This window comes from Bombina bombina, chromosome 6, assembly GCF_027579735.1.
Source record: "Bombina bombina isolate aBomBom1 chromosome 6, aBomBom1.pri, whole genome shotgun sequence".
Taxonomy (NCBI): domain Eukaryota; kingdom Metazoa; phylum Chordata; class Amphibia; order Anura; family Bombinatoridae; genus Bombina; species Bombina bombina.
This window is the reverse complement of record NC_069504.1, coordinates 981,342,451-981,357,309: the sequence shown is the minus strand read 5'-3', so window position 1 is coordinate 981,357,309 and position 14,859 is coordinate 981,342,451. Positions and strand designations below refer to the sequence as shown.

Sequence of the window (14,859 nt, the reverse complement as noted above, 5' to 3'; positions counted from 1 at the left end):
GGGGGCTGAGAATGGAACCTTGGGGAACACCACACGTGACTGGGAGAGGGAGGGAGTCACTGTCAGAAATGGAGACATATTGTGATCAATCCAATACATATGATCGAAACCAGGTTAACGGATGATCAGCAATACCAGACTTTTTTAGTTTGAGCAGTAGTATGTCGTGGTCCACTGTGTCAAAGGCCTTTGCAAAATCAAGGAAAATAGCTCCAGTTAGGTCTCCTTGTTCCATGCCAGTTTGGATGTTGTTGCAAACTTTTAGGAGGGCAGTTATAGTGGAATGATTTGGGTGAAAACCTGTTGATCAGGGGTCAGATAGTTAGATAGTTGGTATTATACACATAGTTGCGTATGTACGCATTACTTGACAATACTGGGAGCAATGATTTTGGGTGATAGTTAGAAACCAAGGTTAATTCCCCACTTTTATGGATAGGCACTACTCTTGCAGTTTTCCAAAGTTTCGGTATGTATCCAGACACCAAGGATTCATTAATTAGGGTTGTGACAGGTTTAGCAATTGCTGGCGCACTGAGCTTCAACAGTATTGCTGGGATTTGATCAGGTCCAGACTGGTTTTCATATTTAGATTATTAAGGTGTTTCTTAATGACATTGATGGGTACAGGTCTAAAATTGAACTTCTCTATATTGGATCTGTTCGTGGGTCCTAATCCACATTTGTAGTTTCAGGATGCGTGTCATTTATTAGTTTGTCAATCAGGGTGGTGGAGCATCCTACAAAATAACTATTAAAGGCATTTGCTACTTTTAAGGGGAGTTGCAGGGTTTGGTTGTCCACATTGACAGTGGAGTGTTGGGAGTGGATTGGTGGATTTTGTAAGTTATTTATGAGTTTCCAAAACTTTCTAGGGTTTGATATGTTATTGTTCAGATTTTCACAGAAATATTGGGCCTTGGCCAATTTGGTTTGTTTAGTGCATATATTTCGCCATTGTCTATATACACAGTGATCGTTCATAGAGCCTGTATGCTTGAACTTTGACCACAATGAATCCCGAAACTGGTACATTTGAATGAGGTCAGCTGTGATCTAATTCAAGTGTGCTCCTTTTACTCTCACCTTACGCAGAGGGGCATGTAAATTCCAAACTTGTAGGAGTTCAGACTGAAAGAATTCAACTGAAGAGTCTAGATCTGGGATTAGGTTTAATTTGTGCCAGGGGAGGTTCTTGATGTCATTTAGAAATGATTGAAGATTATTTTTTTTAAATAGATATATATATAATATATATATATATATATATATATATATATATATATATATATATATATATATATATATATATAAGTGCATTAGAGCCCTTTGCTTTATTCATAAATACATATTTCTACATATTTTGGTACAATATATATCTATAGCTATATATATATTATTTTATTTATTTATATATATATATATATATATATATATATATATAGGTATAGATATATATACAGATATATATAGGAATATCTATCTAATGTGTTGCATGCGGCAGCCAAAAGTTTAAAGGGACACTGAACCCAAATTTTTTCTTTCATGATTCAGACAGAGCATTCAATTTTAAACAACTTTCTAATTTACTCCTATTATCAATTTTTCTTCATTCTCTTGCTTTCTTTATTTGAAAAAGAAGGCATCTAAGCTATTTTTTGGGTTCAGAACCATGGAAAGCACTTGTTTATTGGTAGGTGAATTTATCCACCAATCAGCAAGAACAACACAGAGTATTCACCAAAAATGGGCCAGCATCTAAACTTACATTCTTGCATTTCAAATAAAGATACCAAGAGAAAGAAAATAATTTGATAATAGGAGTAAATTAGAAAGTTGCTTAAAATTGCATGCTCTATCTAAAACACAATAGAAAAAAATTGGGTTCAGTGTCCCTTTAAAACCCTTATTTTTTTATATGAATACTAGTCCTAAAGCCCATTCACATGGGCCATTTTTTGCAGGGTACATCGGTCCCACCCCTTGCGCTCTCTCCCTCCCTCTCTCTTTTTGCTCTCTCTCTCTCCCCCCTCTCTTTTGCACTTTCTCTCCCCCTCTCTTTTGAGCTCTCTCTCTCTCCCCCCTTCTCTTTTGCGCTCTCTCTCCCCCCTCTTTTGCGCTCTCTTTCCCCCCTCTTTTGCGCTCTCTCTCTCTCCCCCTCTCTTTTGCTCTCTCTCTCCCCCTCTCTTTTGCTCTCTCTCTCTCCACCTCTCTTTTGCGCTTTCTTTCCCCCTCTCTTTTGAGCTCTCTCTCTCCACCTCTCTTTTGAGCTCTTTCTCTCCCCCTTTCTTTTGAGCGCTCTCTCTCCCCCCTCCCTTTGTGCTCTCTCTCCCCCCTCTTTTGCACCCTCTCTCTCCCCCCTCTCTTTTGTGCTCTCTCTCTCACCCCTCTCTTTGCGCTCTCTCTCACCCCTCTCTTTTGCGCTCTCTCTCCCCCCTCTCTTTTGCACTTTCTCTCCCCCTCTCTTTTGAGCTCTCTCTCTCTCCCCCCTCTCTTTTGCGCTCTCTCCCCCCCCCCCTCTTTTGCGCTCTCTTTCCCCCCCTCTTTTGCGCTCTCTCTCTCCCCCTCTCTTTTGTGCTCTCTCTCTCCACCTCTCTTTTGAGCTCTCTCTCCCCCCCCTCTCTTTTGCGCTCTCTCTCCCCCCTCTCTTTTGCTCTCTCTCTCTCCCCCCTCTCTTTTGCGCTCTCTCTCCCCCTCTCTTTTGCTCTCTCTCTCTCCCCCCTCTTTTGTGCCCTCTCTCTCCCCCCTCTCTTTTGCACTCTCTCTCCCCCTCTCTTTTGAGCACTCTCTCCCCCCTCTCTTTTGCGCTCTCTCTCCCCCCTCTCTTTTGCTCTCTCTCTCCCCCCTCTCTTTTGCGCTCTCTCTCCCCCTCTCTTTTGCTCTCTCTCCCCCCTCTTTTGTGCCCTCTCTCTCCCCCCTCTCTTTTGCGCTCTCTCTCCCCCTCTCTTTTGTGCTCTCTCTCTCACCCCTCTCTTTTGCGCTCTCTCTCACCCCTCTCTTTTACGCTCTCTCTCCCTCTCTTTTGTGCTCTCTGACCCCTCTCTTTTGCGCTCTCTCTCACCCCTCTCTTTTGCGCTCTCTCTTCCCCCTCTCTTTTGCGCTCTCTCTCTCCCCTGTCTCTCTCCCCTCTCTCTCTCTCTCTCTCTCTCTCTCTCTATCTCTCCCCCCTCTCTCTCCCCTCTATCTCTCTCTCCCTCTCTCTCTCCCCTCTATCTTTCTCTCTCCCCTCTTTCTCTCCCCTCTATCTCTCTCTCTCCCCTCTCTCTCTCTCTCCCCTCTCTCTCCCTCTCCCCCCTCTCTCTATCCCTCCCCTCTCTCTCTCCCCCTCTCTCTCTCTCTCCCTCCCCTCTCTCTCTCCCTCCCCCTCCCCTCTGTCTCCCCTCCCTCCCCTCTCTCTCTCTCCCTCCCCTCTCTCTTTCCCTCCCCCTCCCCTCTCTATTGCACTCCCCCTCTCCCTCCCCCTCCCCTCTCTCTCTCCCTCCCCCTCCCCCTCCCCCCTCTCTATCTCTCTTCCCCCCCTCTCTTTTGATCTCTCTCTACCCTTTCTTTTGCTCTCCCTCCCCCTCTCTTTTGCTGTCTCTCTCCCTCTCTTTTGCTCCCTCTTTTGTGCTCTCTTTATCTCCCCTCTTGATCTCTCTCTCCCCTCTTGATCTCTCTCTCACCTTTCTTATCTTTTCCCTACCCCCTCTCTCCCCTCTTTTGAGCTGTTTTGAGCTCTCAGACTGCATAGCCTTTCACGGCCCACCTGGCCCTGCCCCTTTCACGCTCGGCCACGCCCCATTCACGGCCCTCACGCTCGGTCACGCCCCCCGTCACGCTCGGCCATGCCCCCGGTCGCGCTCGGCCACGCCCACTTCTGCTCGCACTGCAGAGACTTAGGGACTGTAAGGCCAGGTGTGTTTGTCCTCGTGCTGTCTCTACTGCGCATGACAGCTTCGGACCAACACACTTGGCCTTTTATAGTATAGGATTGCATAAATATTATTTTACATGTTTTCATCTACTTAAAGGGACACTGTACCCAAAAAAAATCTTTTGTGATTCAGATTAAGCATGAAATTTTAAGCAACTTTCTAATTTACTCCTATTATCAAATTTTCTTCATTCTCTTGGTATCTTTATTTGAAATGCAAGAATGTAAGTTTAGATGCTGGCCCATTTTTGGTGAACAACCTGGGTTGTCCTTGCTGATTGGTGGATAAATTCATCCACCAATAAAAAAGTGCTGTACAGAGTACTGAAACCAAAAAAAAAGCTTAGATGCCTTCTTTTTCAAATAATGATAGCAAGAGAACGAAGAAAAATTGATAATAGGAGTAAATTAGAAATTTGCTTAAAATTGCATGCTCTTTCTGAATTACAAAAGAAAAAATGTGGGTTCAGTGTCCCTTTAACTTAAGGACTCCAATGCAATGCACACACACACACACACACACACATATATATGTGTTTGTGTGTGTGCACATATGTATTTATGTGTTTTTATGTGTATAAATGTCTTTAAATACATGTATGCACATATAAATACATATATATATATATATATATATATTTATATATATATATATATATATACTGTATATACATATCCATCTTTAGAAATGTATTTGTATGTTTGTATCTCTATGTTAAAGCCATTTTCCTGATCTCATATCTTTGAGCACTTTTGTGTGCAACATTTTTTTGAATATATTATATTAGAAAGTGTTACTATGAATGTAACTAATTGTACTTTGTAATGTTTTTTTAAGTGTTTTGTGATACTTTTTTGTTTCAAGAACAGTTAACCAGAGCTCTGAGGACACGCTAATCATTCTAGTGTTAATCGCGATTGCGCACAAGCGGATGTGTTTACTTTCAACTCGTAATATGAGCTGTAAGCTTTACGAGCGCAAACACCTGCAATCAACCCCCGTAACTGTTAGGGCTCCACTTGTAATCTGGCCCATAATGGGTAGCTGAGAATTAAAGGGACATAAAACCCAAAATTTTTCTTTCATGAATTAGATAGAGAATACAATTTTAAACAACATTTCAATTTACTTCTTTTATCTAATTTGCTTCTTTCTTTAGATATCCTTTGTTGAAGAAATAGCAATGCACATGGATGAACCAATCACACGACGCATCTATGTGCAGCCACCAATCAGCAGCTACTGAGCATATTTAGATATGCTTTAATACAAAGTATATCACGAGACTAAAGCAAATTAGATAATAGAAGTAAGTTGTTTAAAATTGCATGCTCTTTCTAAATCAGGAAAAAAAAAATTGGGTTTCATGTCCGTTTAAGTTTTATTTCTAATACTTTTTAATAACATCTATAACTGGTTATGTTTCTGATTTCATCAAATAGATCTAAGGCAATAAAATAACAAAGAAAACTAGAGAAAAAAACACTCCAATGCATTTGTTTAATAACTAGTATTATATATGTTAGTAAGGCCACTACAGAGATGGTATTGGCTTTTTTCTATTAGCTAAAAAATGATCTCATGGTATGACCAGTCTCATGATTAAACAGTATTTTCCATTGTTTAATATGTTTATTTATGACTTTAAAAATGGATTTCCTATCTCGCACTGATTTCAGATTCATGGCATGTTTATTTTCCGTAATTAGTGTTTCATTTACTCGTCATCCTCTGCTGTTCTATGCGTATGCAGAAATTGTTGTTGCTTATTTCAAATCAAGATTATGGAAAAACACAGTAATTTACAAAGCTTTATTTGTTATGTGCACCAACGGAAAACAGACAAAAAAATATAGAAAAGGAAATACTTTGGTCGCAACTTAAAATGTTAAACAGGGAAGCACAATAACACGTTTTGTAGTTCTCCTAGTTGAAGCGTCAAATTATTATTGATATAGATAGATAGATAGATAGATAGATAGATAGATGATAGATAAATTGAAAGATGATAAATTGATAGATAGATAGATAGATAGATGTATAGATGTATAGATAGATAGATAGATAGATAGATAGATAGATAGATAGATAGATTTAAAGCTTTAGAAATTATAATTTATTAATCATGATATTAAATTCATCAAGTTGTTTTTGCTCATGGAAGGAAGAAAACATTGATTTCTTTTTAAAGTGAATTTACTCCCTCTAGAGGATGAACTACCAAGCCCAAAATTTCAGCATATACTTTGGACGTTTTAAAAAACAAACAAAAAACAGGTGAAGTAGAGTGAAATAGGAAACATGCATTTCTTAAAAAGGAATTTAAACATATTTATTTATTTACAAAATACATTTACAATTATTGCCCTGTTCAAGTTATTTGTAAGCAGTGAAGCCAATTCTTTGTTTTTTTGCCCTGATAAACTGAATCTATTCCAGTTTTTATTTTATGGGTCTGTTTCCAAAAATATTTATGTGAAATCTGAACTAATTGTACCCAAACAAATTGAAGCACTGCATTTTTTATTTTATTGCACTTACACTTAAGTTTCTATATCTGATGGGGTATATGAGACTTAAGAAAGAAAGTACAAATTTAAGTAAGAAAGTAAAATAGAAATAATTTGTAAAGTAATACTCATCCTAAAACACAAATATATCATTTAAAAACATTTGTTATTGTAAACATATTTTTAAAGCTGTTGACTTTTACTTTTAACCCTGTGTATTCCAGAGAGTGGGCTACAATACATTTGAGTCTATTCCATAAAAGCAGACTATTCAAGTAAATTTTGTCTGGAAAAAGACTGACAAAGGTGTTCAAACTTGACTTATATTTAGGTTAATCTATTCTTGAAAACAAAAATCAAATGTTTCAAAATTTGCACAGAATTCCAATCTGAACAATTATATATATTTAGTTTTATTTCTCTTTGTTTGATTTTTTTAAATGACTTTGTCCTGAAATGGGCGAAGTTAATCAATTTAAAAAAAAGAAATAAAAAAATGTAAAGGTTTAATTTATAAGCAAGGTCACTGGCAACCAAAGGGTTAATTTTATGCGAGGCAAAATTATGTTACAACTTCATTCTTTGGCCAAACATTATTATGTCAAGGCAATAGTAGAGAAATGCTTATTGTATACATGTACTGCACAATCACAATGGGTTGCATATGCTTAGATATAAGGGGGACAATTCTATGAGAGAACATTTGCCCATCCCCCCCCCCCAAAAAAAAAAAAAATCTCTGGACACCTATGTATATAGATGGCTCTGAATTTGCATTTAAATACATTTTATAAAGAGGTATTTTTAACAATATTATTGTATTTTAGTTTAATAACATTACTTAAAGGGACAGTCTAGTATAAATTAAACTTTCATTATTCAGATAGGACTTTTAATTTTAATCAACTTTCCAATTTACTTTTATCATCAAATTTGCTTTTTTCTCTTGGTATTCTTAGTTTAAACTAAACATAGGTAGGCTCATATGCTAATTTCTAAGCCTTTGAGGGCTGCCTCTTATCACATGCTTTTTAAATCTCTTTTCAACACAATGAGACAGAAAGTACACGTGGGCCATATAGATAACACTGTGTTCAGGAACAGGGGTTATTTAAGATCTAGCACAAAACAATGCTAAATTTAAGACAATAGATAACAACAAGTCACAGTCATGTGATCAGGGGGCTGGAAGAAGGTTCCTAGATACAAGGTAATCACAGAGGTAAAAAGTATATTAATATAACAGTGTTGGTTATGCAAAACCGTTGGAATGGGTAATAAAGGGATTATCTATCTTTTAAAACAATAACAATTCTATGGTAGACTGTCCCTTTAATTTTAATGAATGTGTGTACAACAATTACAAAGGATCTGTTTCCTTTTTAACCCTTTAAGGACACAGCTTTCAGTTTGCTCAATTGTTTTATGACGGAAAGATTCCGTCATATGTCCTTAAGAGGTTAATAATGTTGTTAATTGCCTTTCTCTGTCTAAATATCCATAAAAACTCTTGACACACGTATTTGTTAAACATCATTAAAGGGACAGTCTAGTCAAAACTAAACTTTCATGATTCAGATAGGATAAGCAATTTTAAACAACTTTCCAATTTAATTTTATCATCAAATTTGCTTTGTTTCCTTGGTGGTGTTTTTGAAAAGCTAAACCTAGCTAGGCTCAAACTGATTTCTAAACAGTTGAAAACCGCCTCCTAGCTCAGAGCATTTTGAAAGTTTTTCACAGTTAGACTGTGCTAGTTCACATGTGTCATATAGATAACATTGTGCTCACTCCCGTGAAGTTATTTGGGAGTCTTCTCTGATTGACTAAACTGCATGTCTGTCAAAGGCACTTAGATAAGGAGGTTGTCTGCAAAGGCTTAGATACAAGTTAATCACAGAGGTAAAAAGTATATTAATATAACTGTGTTGGTTATGCAAAAACAGGGAATGGGTAATAAAGGGATTATCTATCTTTTTAAATAAGAAAAATGTTGGTGTAGACTGTCACTTTAAACATAAAGCATGTGGCAGTTGTGTAATTAACGGATACATCTGAAAGTGCAACTTGAGCACATAACTTGAAATCACTGATTTGAGGCGTAAAGTTGATTTGACAAATTTGACAGTGTCAAGTGAGCTAGTTAGTGCAATAAAAGGGAACATTCTCCTAAACAAATCAAACACATAAATTGTATAAAATATTATCATCCCCTGCACACAAAAAGTACAACATATGGTAATTTTTTTATGTATTTAATCATCTACAATTTTTTGTTCGCGTTGTTCTATTATGCTTAGGAATGCTAAAGGGACATTAAAGGACATTTTATTATTGGATCATTTAAAACTAGGTTAAACATATAGTTTTAAAGTCAACTCAAGAGCAGCAATGTACTCCTTGTAACTAGCTGATTATATGTGGTGATCCAATGAAAATAGGCATATGCACATAGCTATCAATCACCAGCTAGCTCCCAGCAGTGCACTTTTGCATTATTACATAATGTGTTCACATTGGTATTAGTCATAGGTCTTAGGTGTAGCAATTATATTTAGGGTTTCTGTTATATTAGTTACATCATATAATTGGAACACACAAAAAGCTAAATTAAATGCTGTGCAGTTTAAATTATCCATGACCAGGTGACCAGTTAACCTGTTGGCCAACAAATAAAAACTGAAACAACAGGCTTAACAAATTTCTTATTATGAAGCAATGTTTACTGAAGAGCATTATATTGTAAGACATAGGTTTACTTTAGCTTGATAAATACAAAAAAATTAGTTTATAATTTGGGTAAACTGTCCCTTTAAGGTTTATTTAGGAGTTACAATAAGTACCTGCTCTGCAAAGGGCAGAACTGTACTTTCGTACCATAATAATATCTTATAGGGTGACTGTGATATCCTGAATAATTTCTAAAGGTATTATACAATTTAGAGCTTCTAATTGCAACGTATCAAGGACCCAATTCATGTTGTCAACAAGTTAATTGAGCCAATATATAAAGCCTAATTAATCTCCATTAGCTTCACAGATGTAATATAGAGGTTATGCACATGTAATGTGAACTAGCCATTTGGCATTTGTTATATAAAAAATGCTATAGTGAAGTCACTCTTGGCAACAAGATAATAACACTGTGTGCCACCATTAACTAATCTGTGACAAGTGATTTTATTTCCTGGTGTCAGTTTTATGGTATGGGGCCTTGGGTCCTGTATAATATTGCAGATTTACTTCATAAAACATAAGTGCCTTGGACAGATGTGACTTGTTTCTGTGGCGACTAAATAGTCCAACATCTGGCAGGGTCCAGTAAAAAAACTCAGCTAGGAGAGCTTGATAAGCTACTAAGCACTAAAAAAAAGCAGAATTGCAGATTCCAGGATTTTGGAAAAAGCTGCTAACAATTAGGATCATTACTTACATAAAGTGAATTATTTAAAGGAATGAGAACATTTTTAAGAATGTTTCAAGTCCAAAAATCGTTGTTTACAAATATTGTTATAGTACAGAAAGTATTAGGCACTGCTCCTGCTGCAGCCATAGATACTAGTGCTAAGGATAAGGATATCCTATGTAAATTTAATTCAGTGGTAATTCGTAATTTTTTCATTTAGAATACCCTGGCAGAGTTTTTAAATATATGCGACATCCATGATTCCTATGACAAACCTTTGACTTCCAATTATGTTATGCATTGATTTAAAATGAAACATCTGTAATTAAAATGACTAGTTTTTTTTCTGATTGGTTTATGTTCATGGTTTGTAAGTGCAGGGTGGGATTTTAGCGCACTGGGGAGGGACTCCAAAAAAGGTGACCACTACATTTACAAAACAACTCCTACAGGTAATTGAAAATTGCCTGGGAAAAAGAAAGTGGAAAGTTTCCAACTGGAATAGAATACAGGTAGCCCTCAGTTTACGCCGGGGTTAGGTTCCAGAAGGAATGGTTGTAAATCGAAACCGTTGTAAATTGAAACCCACTTTATAATGTAAGTCAATGGGAAGTGAAGGAGATAGGTTCCAGGCCCCTCTCAAAATTGTCATAAGTAACACCTAATACATTATTTTAAAAGCTTTGAAATGAAGACTTTAAATGCTAGATAGCATTATAAACCTAATAAAATAATCACACAACACAGAATATATAATTAAAACTTAAGTTAAATAAACAAAAACTTTTGCTAGACAGCATTATAAACCTAATAAATAATCACACAACACAGACTTCACTTGCATTTTTCTGCAAACAGTTCTTTCTATGCATTCCAATCTGGACTGAGTTATAGACAGGAAGACCTTGTTCCTTTGAAAGCTGCTCGATAGCTCAGGTCTGGTTAAACTGATTAATTTCAGCTTGCTTGGCTTTGCTGCGACACAAGCGGACAGCTCCACCTACTGGCTATTTTAATAAATGCACTGCTTCTCAAAGCTTTTCAATAGCAGTCACATGACTGGAAAAAAGGTTGTTATTCCGAAACGGTGTAAATTGAACCATTGTAAAACGAGGGCCACCTGTATATCCCTATGTTAAAAAGATTCACTTAATTCTTTACTCATAATCATACTCTCTTAGAGACGTATTTATAGTTTTACGCTGTAGTGAAGCCCCAACATGAAAGCAATCACTCTGAGGACCCACTGTACATTTTGCATTCTTGTTGCCCATTAAAGGGCCGGTAAACACTTTGTAATAGGATATTTCTGTTGTGTTGCTGTAGAATAAGAAATCATCCAAGTCTAAACGTTTTTAAAACAAAGTAGCATAATTTGTATTGCAATTGTTTGTCAACAGCCAAACTCCACTAATCATTTGTCGTATTTGGAAGAGCCAATTTTGGCTTTAGTCTGCATACAACAATGATAACCACAGTCACAATGCTAGTATAAAATGCATTGTTTTACAGCTGTTATCAGTTAAAGCTAATTTGGGAAATATATGTAGCAGGGTTTACCTTGAGAAGTAAGCAGGGTGCATTTCAAGTTCTGAGAATTAAAAGAAGAAAAAAGATTTTTAGAGCTAAATACACGGAAAAGAGGCAAAATAAATATGAAAGTGTATTGCAAGCTTGTTTCATTATTTATAACTAAACATTTTATATAGAACTATCAGTGTGTTTACTGTCTTTTTAAACATCACTCATTATACAGCTATTTAGTCTTTACTTTAGTAGATGGATAAATCTAATCCTATTTAAATATTGACATGTTTTTAAACAAAGCATGTTTGCAATCATTTAGGGCTAGATTTATTAAGGCTTTTTCGGCTATGTGGAGCAGATTTGTATACACGAGCCTGCTGCCATACCTTTAAGAAGTAGAAACTGCTTCTTTTTCCTCTCTGCCACCTCAGAAGGGGCGGGATCTATCACCCTGACACTCGTTCAAAGTGATTGACATGCCCTGCTCTAGTGCAATTGGTAACTCCAGAGTAGGGGGCAGCATTGTACAAGAATCCTCTTGTGCAATGTTAAATTTCGCCCTGTGACGAATCATAAGTGGTGATTGCAGGCCAACAGGTTCACTACTTGCAAACCTGTCCACTTGCAGAGATGGTAAATTTACCCCTTAAAATACTTTATTAAAAATATATAATTATAACCATATCAGTTTACAAAAGCATAAACATTTTAAAAAAGTGTATATTGCAGGAATCATTCTTGCCTGCAACTTTTTTGTAATATATTATTTTCTTATTGTATTTGTTCATTAAAATGCACTACTCTTATGGCACACACATTTGAACTTTCATAATGCTGCACAATCATTTCTTTTCCATTATTTAGATTTTCAAAACCAAAAGAAACATTTGCTATATAGGTTAGGCATCCTTCTAAATTACAGAGTATTTCCAAAATGGCATAATTACAGGAACATGAAACCCCAAATTCTTCTTTCATGATTCAGATAAAGAATACAATTTTAAAAAGGTTTCCAATTTACTTTTACTATCAAATTTGCTCTGTTCCCTTGTTATTCTTTGTTGAAGAGATATTTAGATAGATATCATGCACATGCCTGAAGCACTACATGGCAGGAAATTGTGCTGCCATCTAGTGCTCTTGCTAATGTATAACGTTGCAAAACTGATGCTATATAGTGCTGCAGACACACACTCCTGAAGTTACCTTCCTGCTTTTCAACAAAGGATTACAAAAAACAAAAGACAATTTCATAATAGAAATAAATTGGAAAATTGGTTAAAATTGTATGCTCTATCTAAATCACGAAAGAAAAATGTGGGTTTATGTCCCTTTAAATTCTGGAAAAAAACATTCTGAGTTTAACATAAAAAAGTGGTAGCAATTTCCTGTCATATTGCTGGTTATGCTGGCAGCATCATAATATTTTTCCACCACGTACCTCTCAGGATGTATTAAAAAAACAAATCCTTACAGGAAAACCAAAGATACAAACTAAAATGTTTGTAAATAAATATTATGCTTTGAACACTTAAAGGGCCACTGTAAGTAAATATTTTCTGTGCCTGTTACTAACTAACTACGGCAAATACGCTTTTTATCAATAGCATTTCATTAACATATCTCTACCATATATCAGAAATCTTGTCTGCAAATTTAATCGTTTTCCAAACCCACTCCGTGGGTATCCTTTGCTCTGTACCAATCCGCTTACAATACCTAGGTTTCAAAATGGCGCTTTAAACACAAAGTTATTGGTTTAAGTATTTTGAACACGCAGTGCTGAAAATAGTGGGCAGGATAACGTGACATCATCGGCGAATAAAAGATATAACTTTTAGAACGTTATGAAACTTCGTTTTGGAGAAAATATAGGTCAGTAGGTTTTAATTAATGTTTATTAACTTTAATATGTTAGTTGTTTAGCTTAAAAATTATAACAGAAAGTAATCCTTTAATGCTAATCTTTTTTTTTTGGTAAAGAAATGTGTATACCGTGAAATCATTTCTCTCATTGAGTTGAGCTGTTTTACAGAAAAAGTTGAGAACTACTAGTGTTAAAAAGTAGGCAGAACTTTTGCCTTGGCTCATTTGTTCATAATCAAAGCAATATGAGAAAAGAAAAACAATGCTTTGGCTTCTATCATTCAAAAAAAACTAGTAATTTACTACATTGGTTTGTTCAACAATTAGATATAATGAAAGGTACAATGAACATCACTAATCAACTTTCCCATGGAGGGTCATTAGCAAAAGGATCTACATTAACATACAGTCCAGGGCCACACTGGCTTTGACATTAAACATTCTCCAGTATTACTGCCTAAGTATGAAAAGAACGTTGTTTTTCTTTCTCAAATATGTTGACTCAGGTGGAAATAGGATCCCAACTAAATGGCTGAGCCTTCATCTTTAATTAACAACACTGGTTTGAGATGTGGAACAAGGGTCTAGAGTTTAGAAATCTGATTATTTCATTATTTTTCCCTTTTCTTCTCAGATCTGGTGCGTGGATATTCTATGAGCCCACCTACTCTTAACATCACTGAAGAAGAGCTTGTTATCAACTCGAATGATACATTAACCATCAGTTGCAGGTAAGAAACAGGAAGTTATTACCTTCAATTCAACAATCTGCCTTTCTGACATTAAACTCAAACATATTTTATCTTTTCATACAAAAGGGAAATTAATATGTCTAAAATATTTTAGGCATGGATGTGTTTAAATTTATGTTGAAACTAACAGGAAGAGCTTGTTTCTGCACAACTTATCTCTAGGGACAAATGTCTGACTGGGTGATCATGACAACTCCCACAGTTATGTTGGTGAACAGTGGTACATCCAACAAGCATAACAACATTATTGGTGATTACAGAATGCCAGCAGATGGCGCTATAGATTACCATTATTTTTTTAGAAGCATAACTTCCCTCTTGAGGGCTTGATTGTCTTTCTCTGCTTTGTTCTTCCTCTGGCATCCACCCCAAGTGAACCTTGGGGAATGACGTTTACTTGAATCCTCCAAGCGGAGTAAAAAAAGATAGTGGAGATGGTTGAATTTCTTCACTGATGGGTACTTTTCCATTAACGGACCAAAATTCTATAGCGCTAGAAGGAAAGAAAGAAAGAAGGAATTATATAGCGCCATCTGCTGGCATTCTTTATTCACCAACAGAGTAGAAGTTCGATAATGGAAAAGAACTAAAAAATTGATTTTAACATTTTAAAATTCTATCTTTTAAATGTAACAAAGAAATTGTTATGTCTATTCCATATTGTTTTTTTATTTTATTTTATAACATATGAAGTAGTATTAAGTATTTACTCTCACTATTGCTAAGAGTAATTTAACTCTAGCTCAATACACATATAAAACTTGAGAGGTGTTAACCATACATGCCAATGGTCAGCGATGCTGACTTAAACAACACCCAGTATCGCCGACCATATTGACTCTGTATAGATAAAGGGATCCCTTGAATAGAACTACTGTCTGACT

At 36.1% G+C, this 14,859-nt stretch overlaps 1 protein-coding gene across 1 annotated transcript in view; it reads left to right on the top strand.

The window, feature by feature from the left end:
- FLT4 (fms related receptor tyrosine kinase 4) overlaps positions 1-14,859 on the top strand; it is a 276,324-nt gene that overhangs the window by 131,602 nt on the left and 129,863 nt on the right. The window contains exon 2 of the mRNA XM_053718648.1: positions 13,858-13,954. Within this exon, the coding sequence (XP_053574623.1) occupies positions 13,858-13,954 (97 nt within the window). The remainder of the gene's footprint in view (positions 1-13,857; positions 13,955-14,859) is intronic.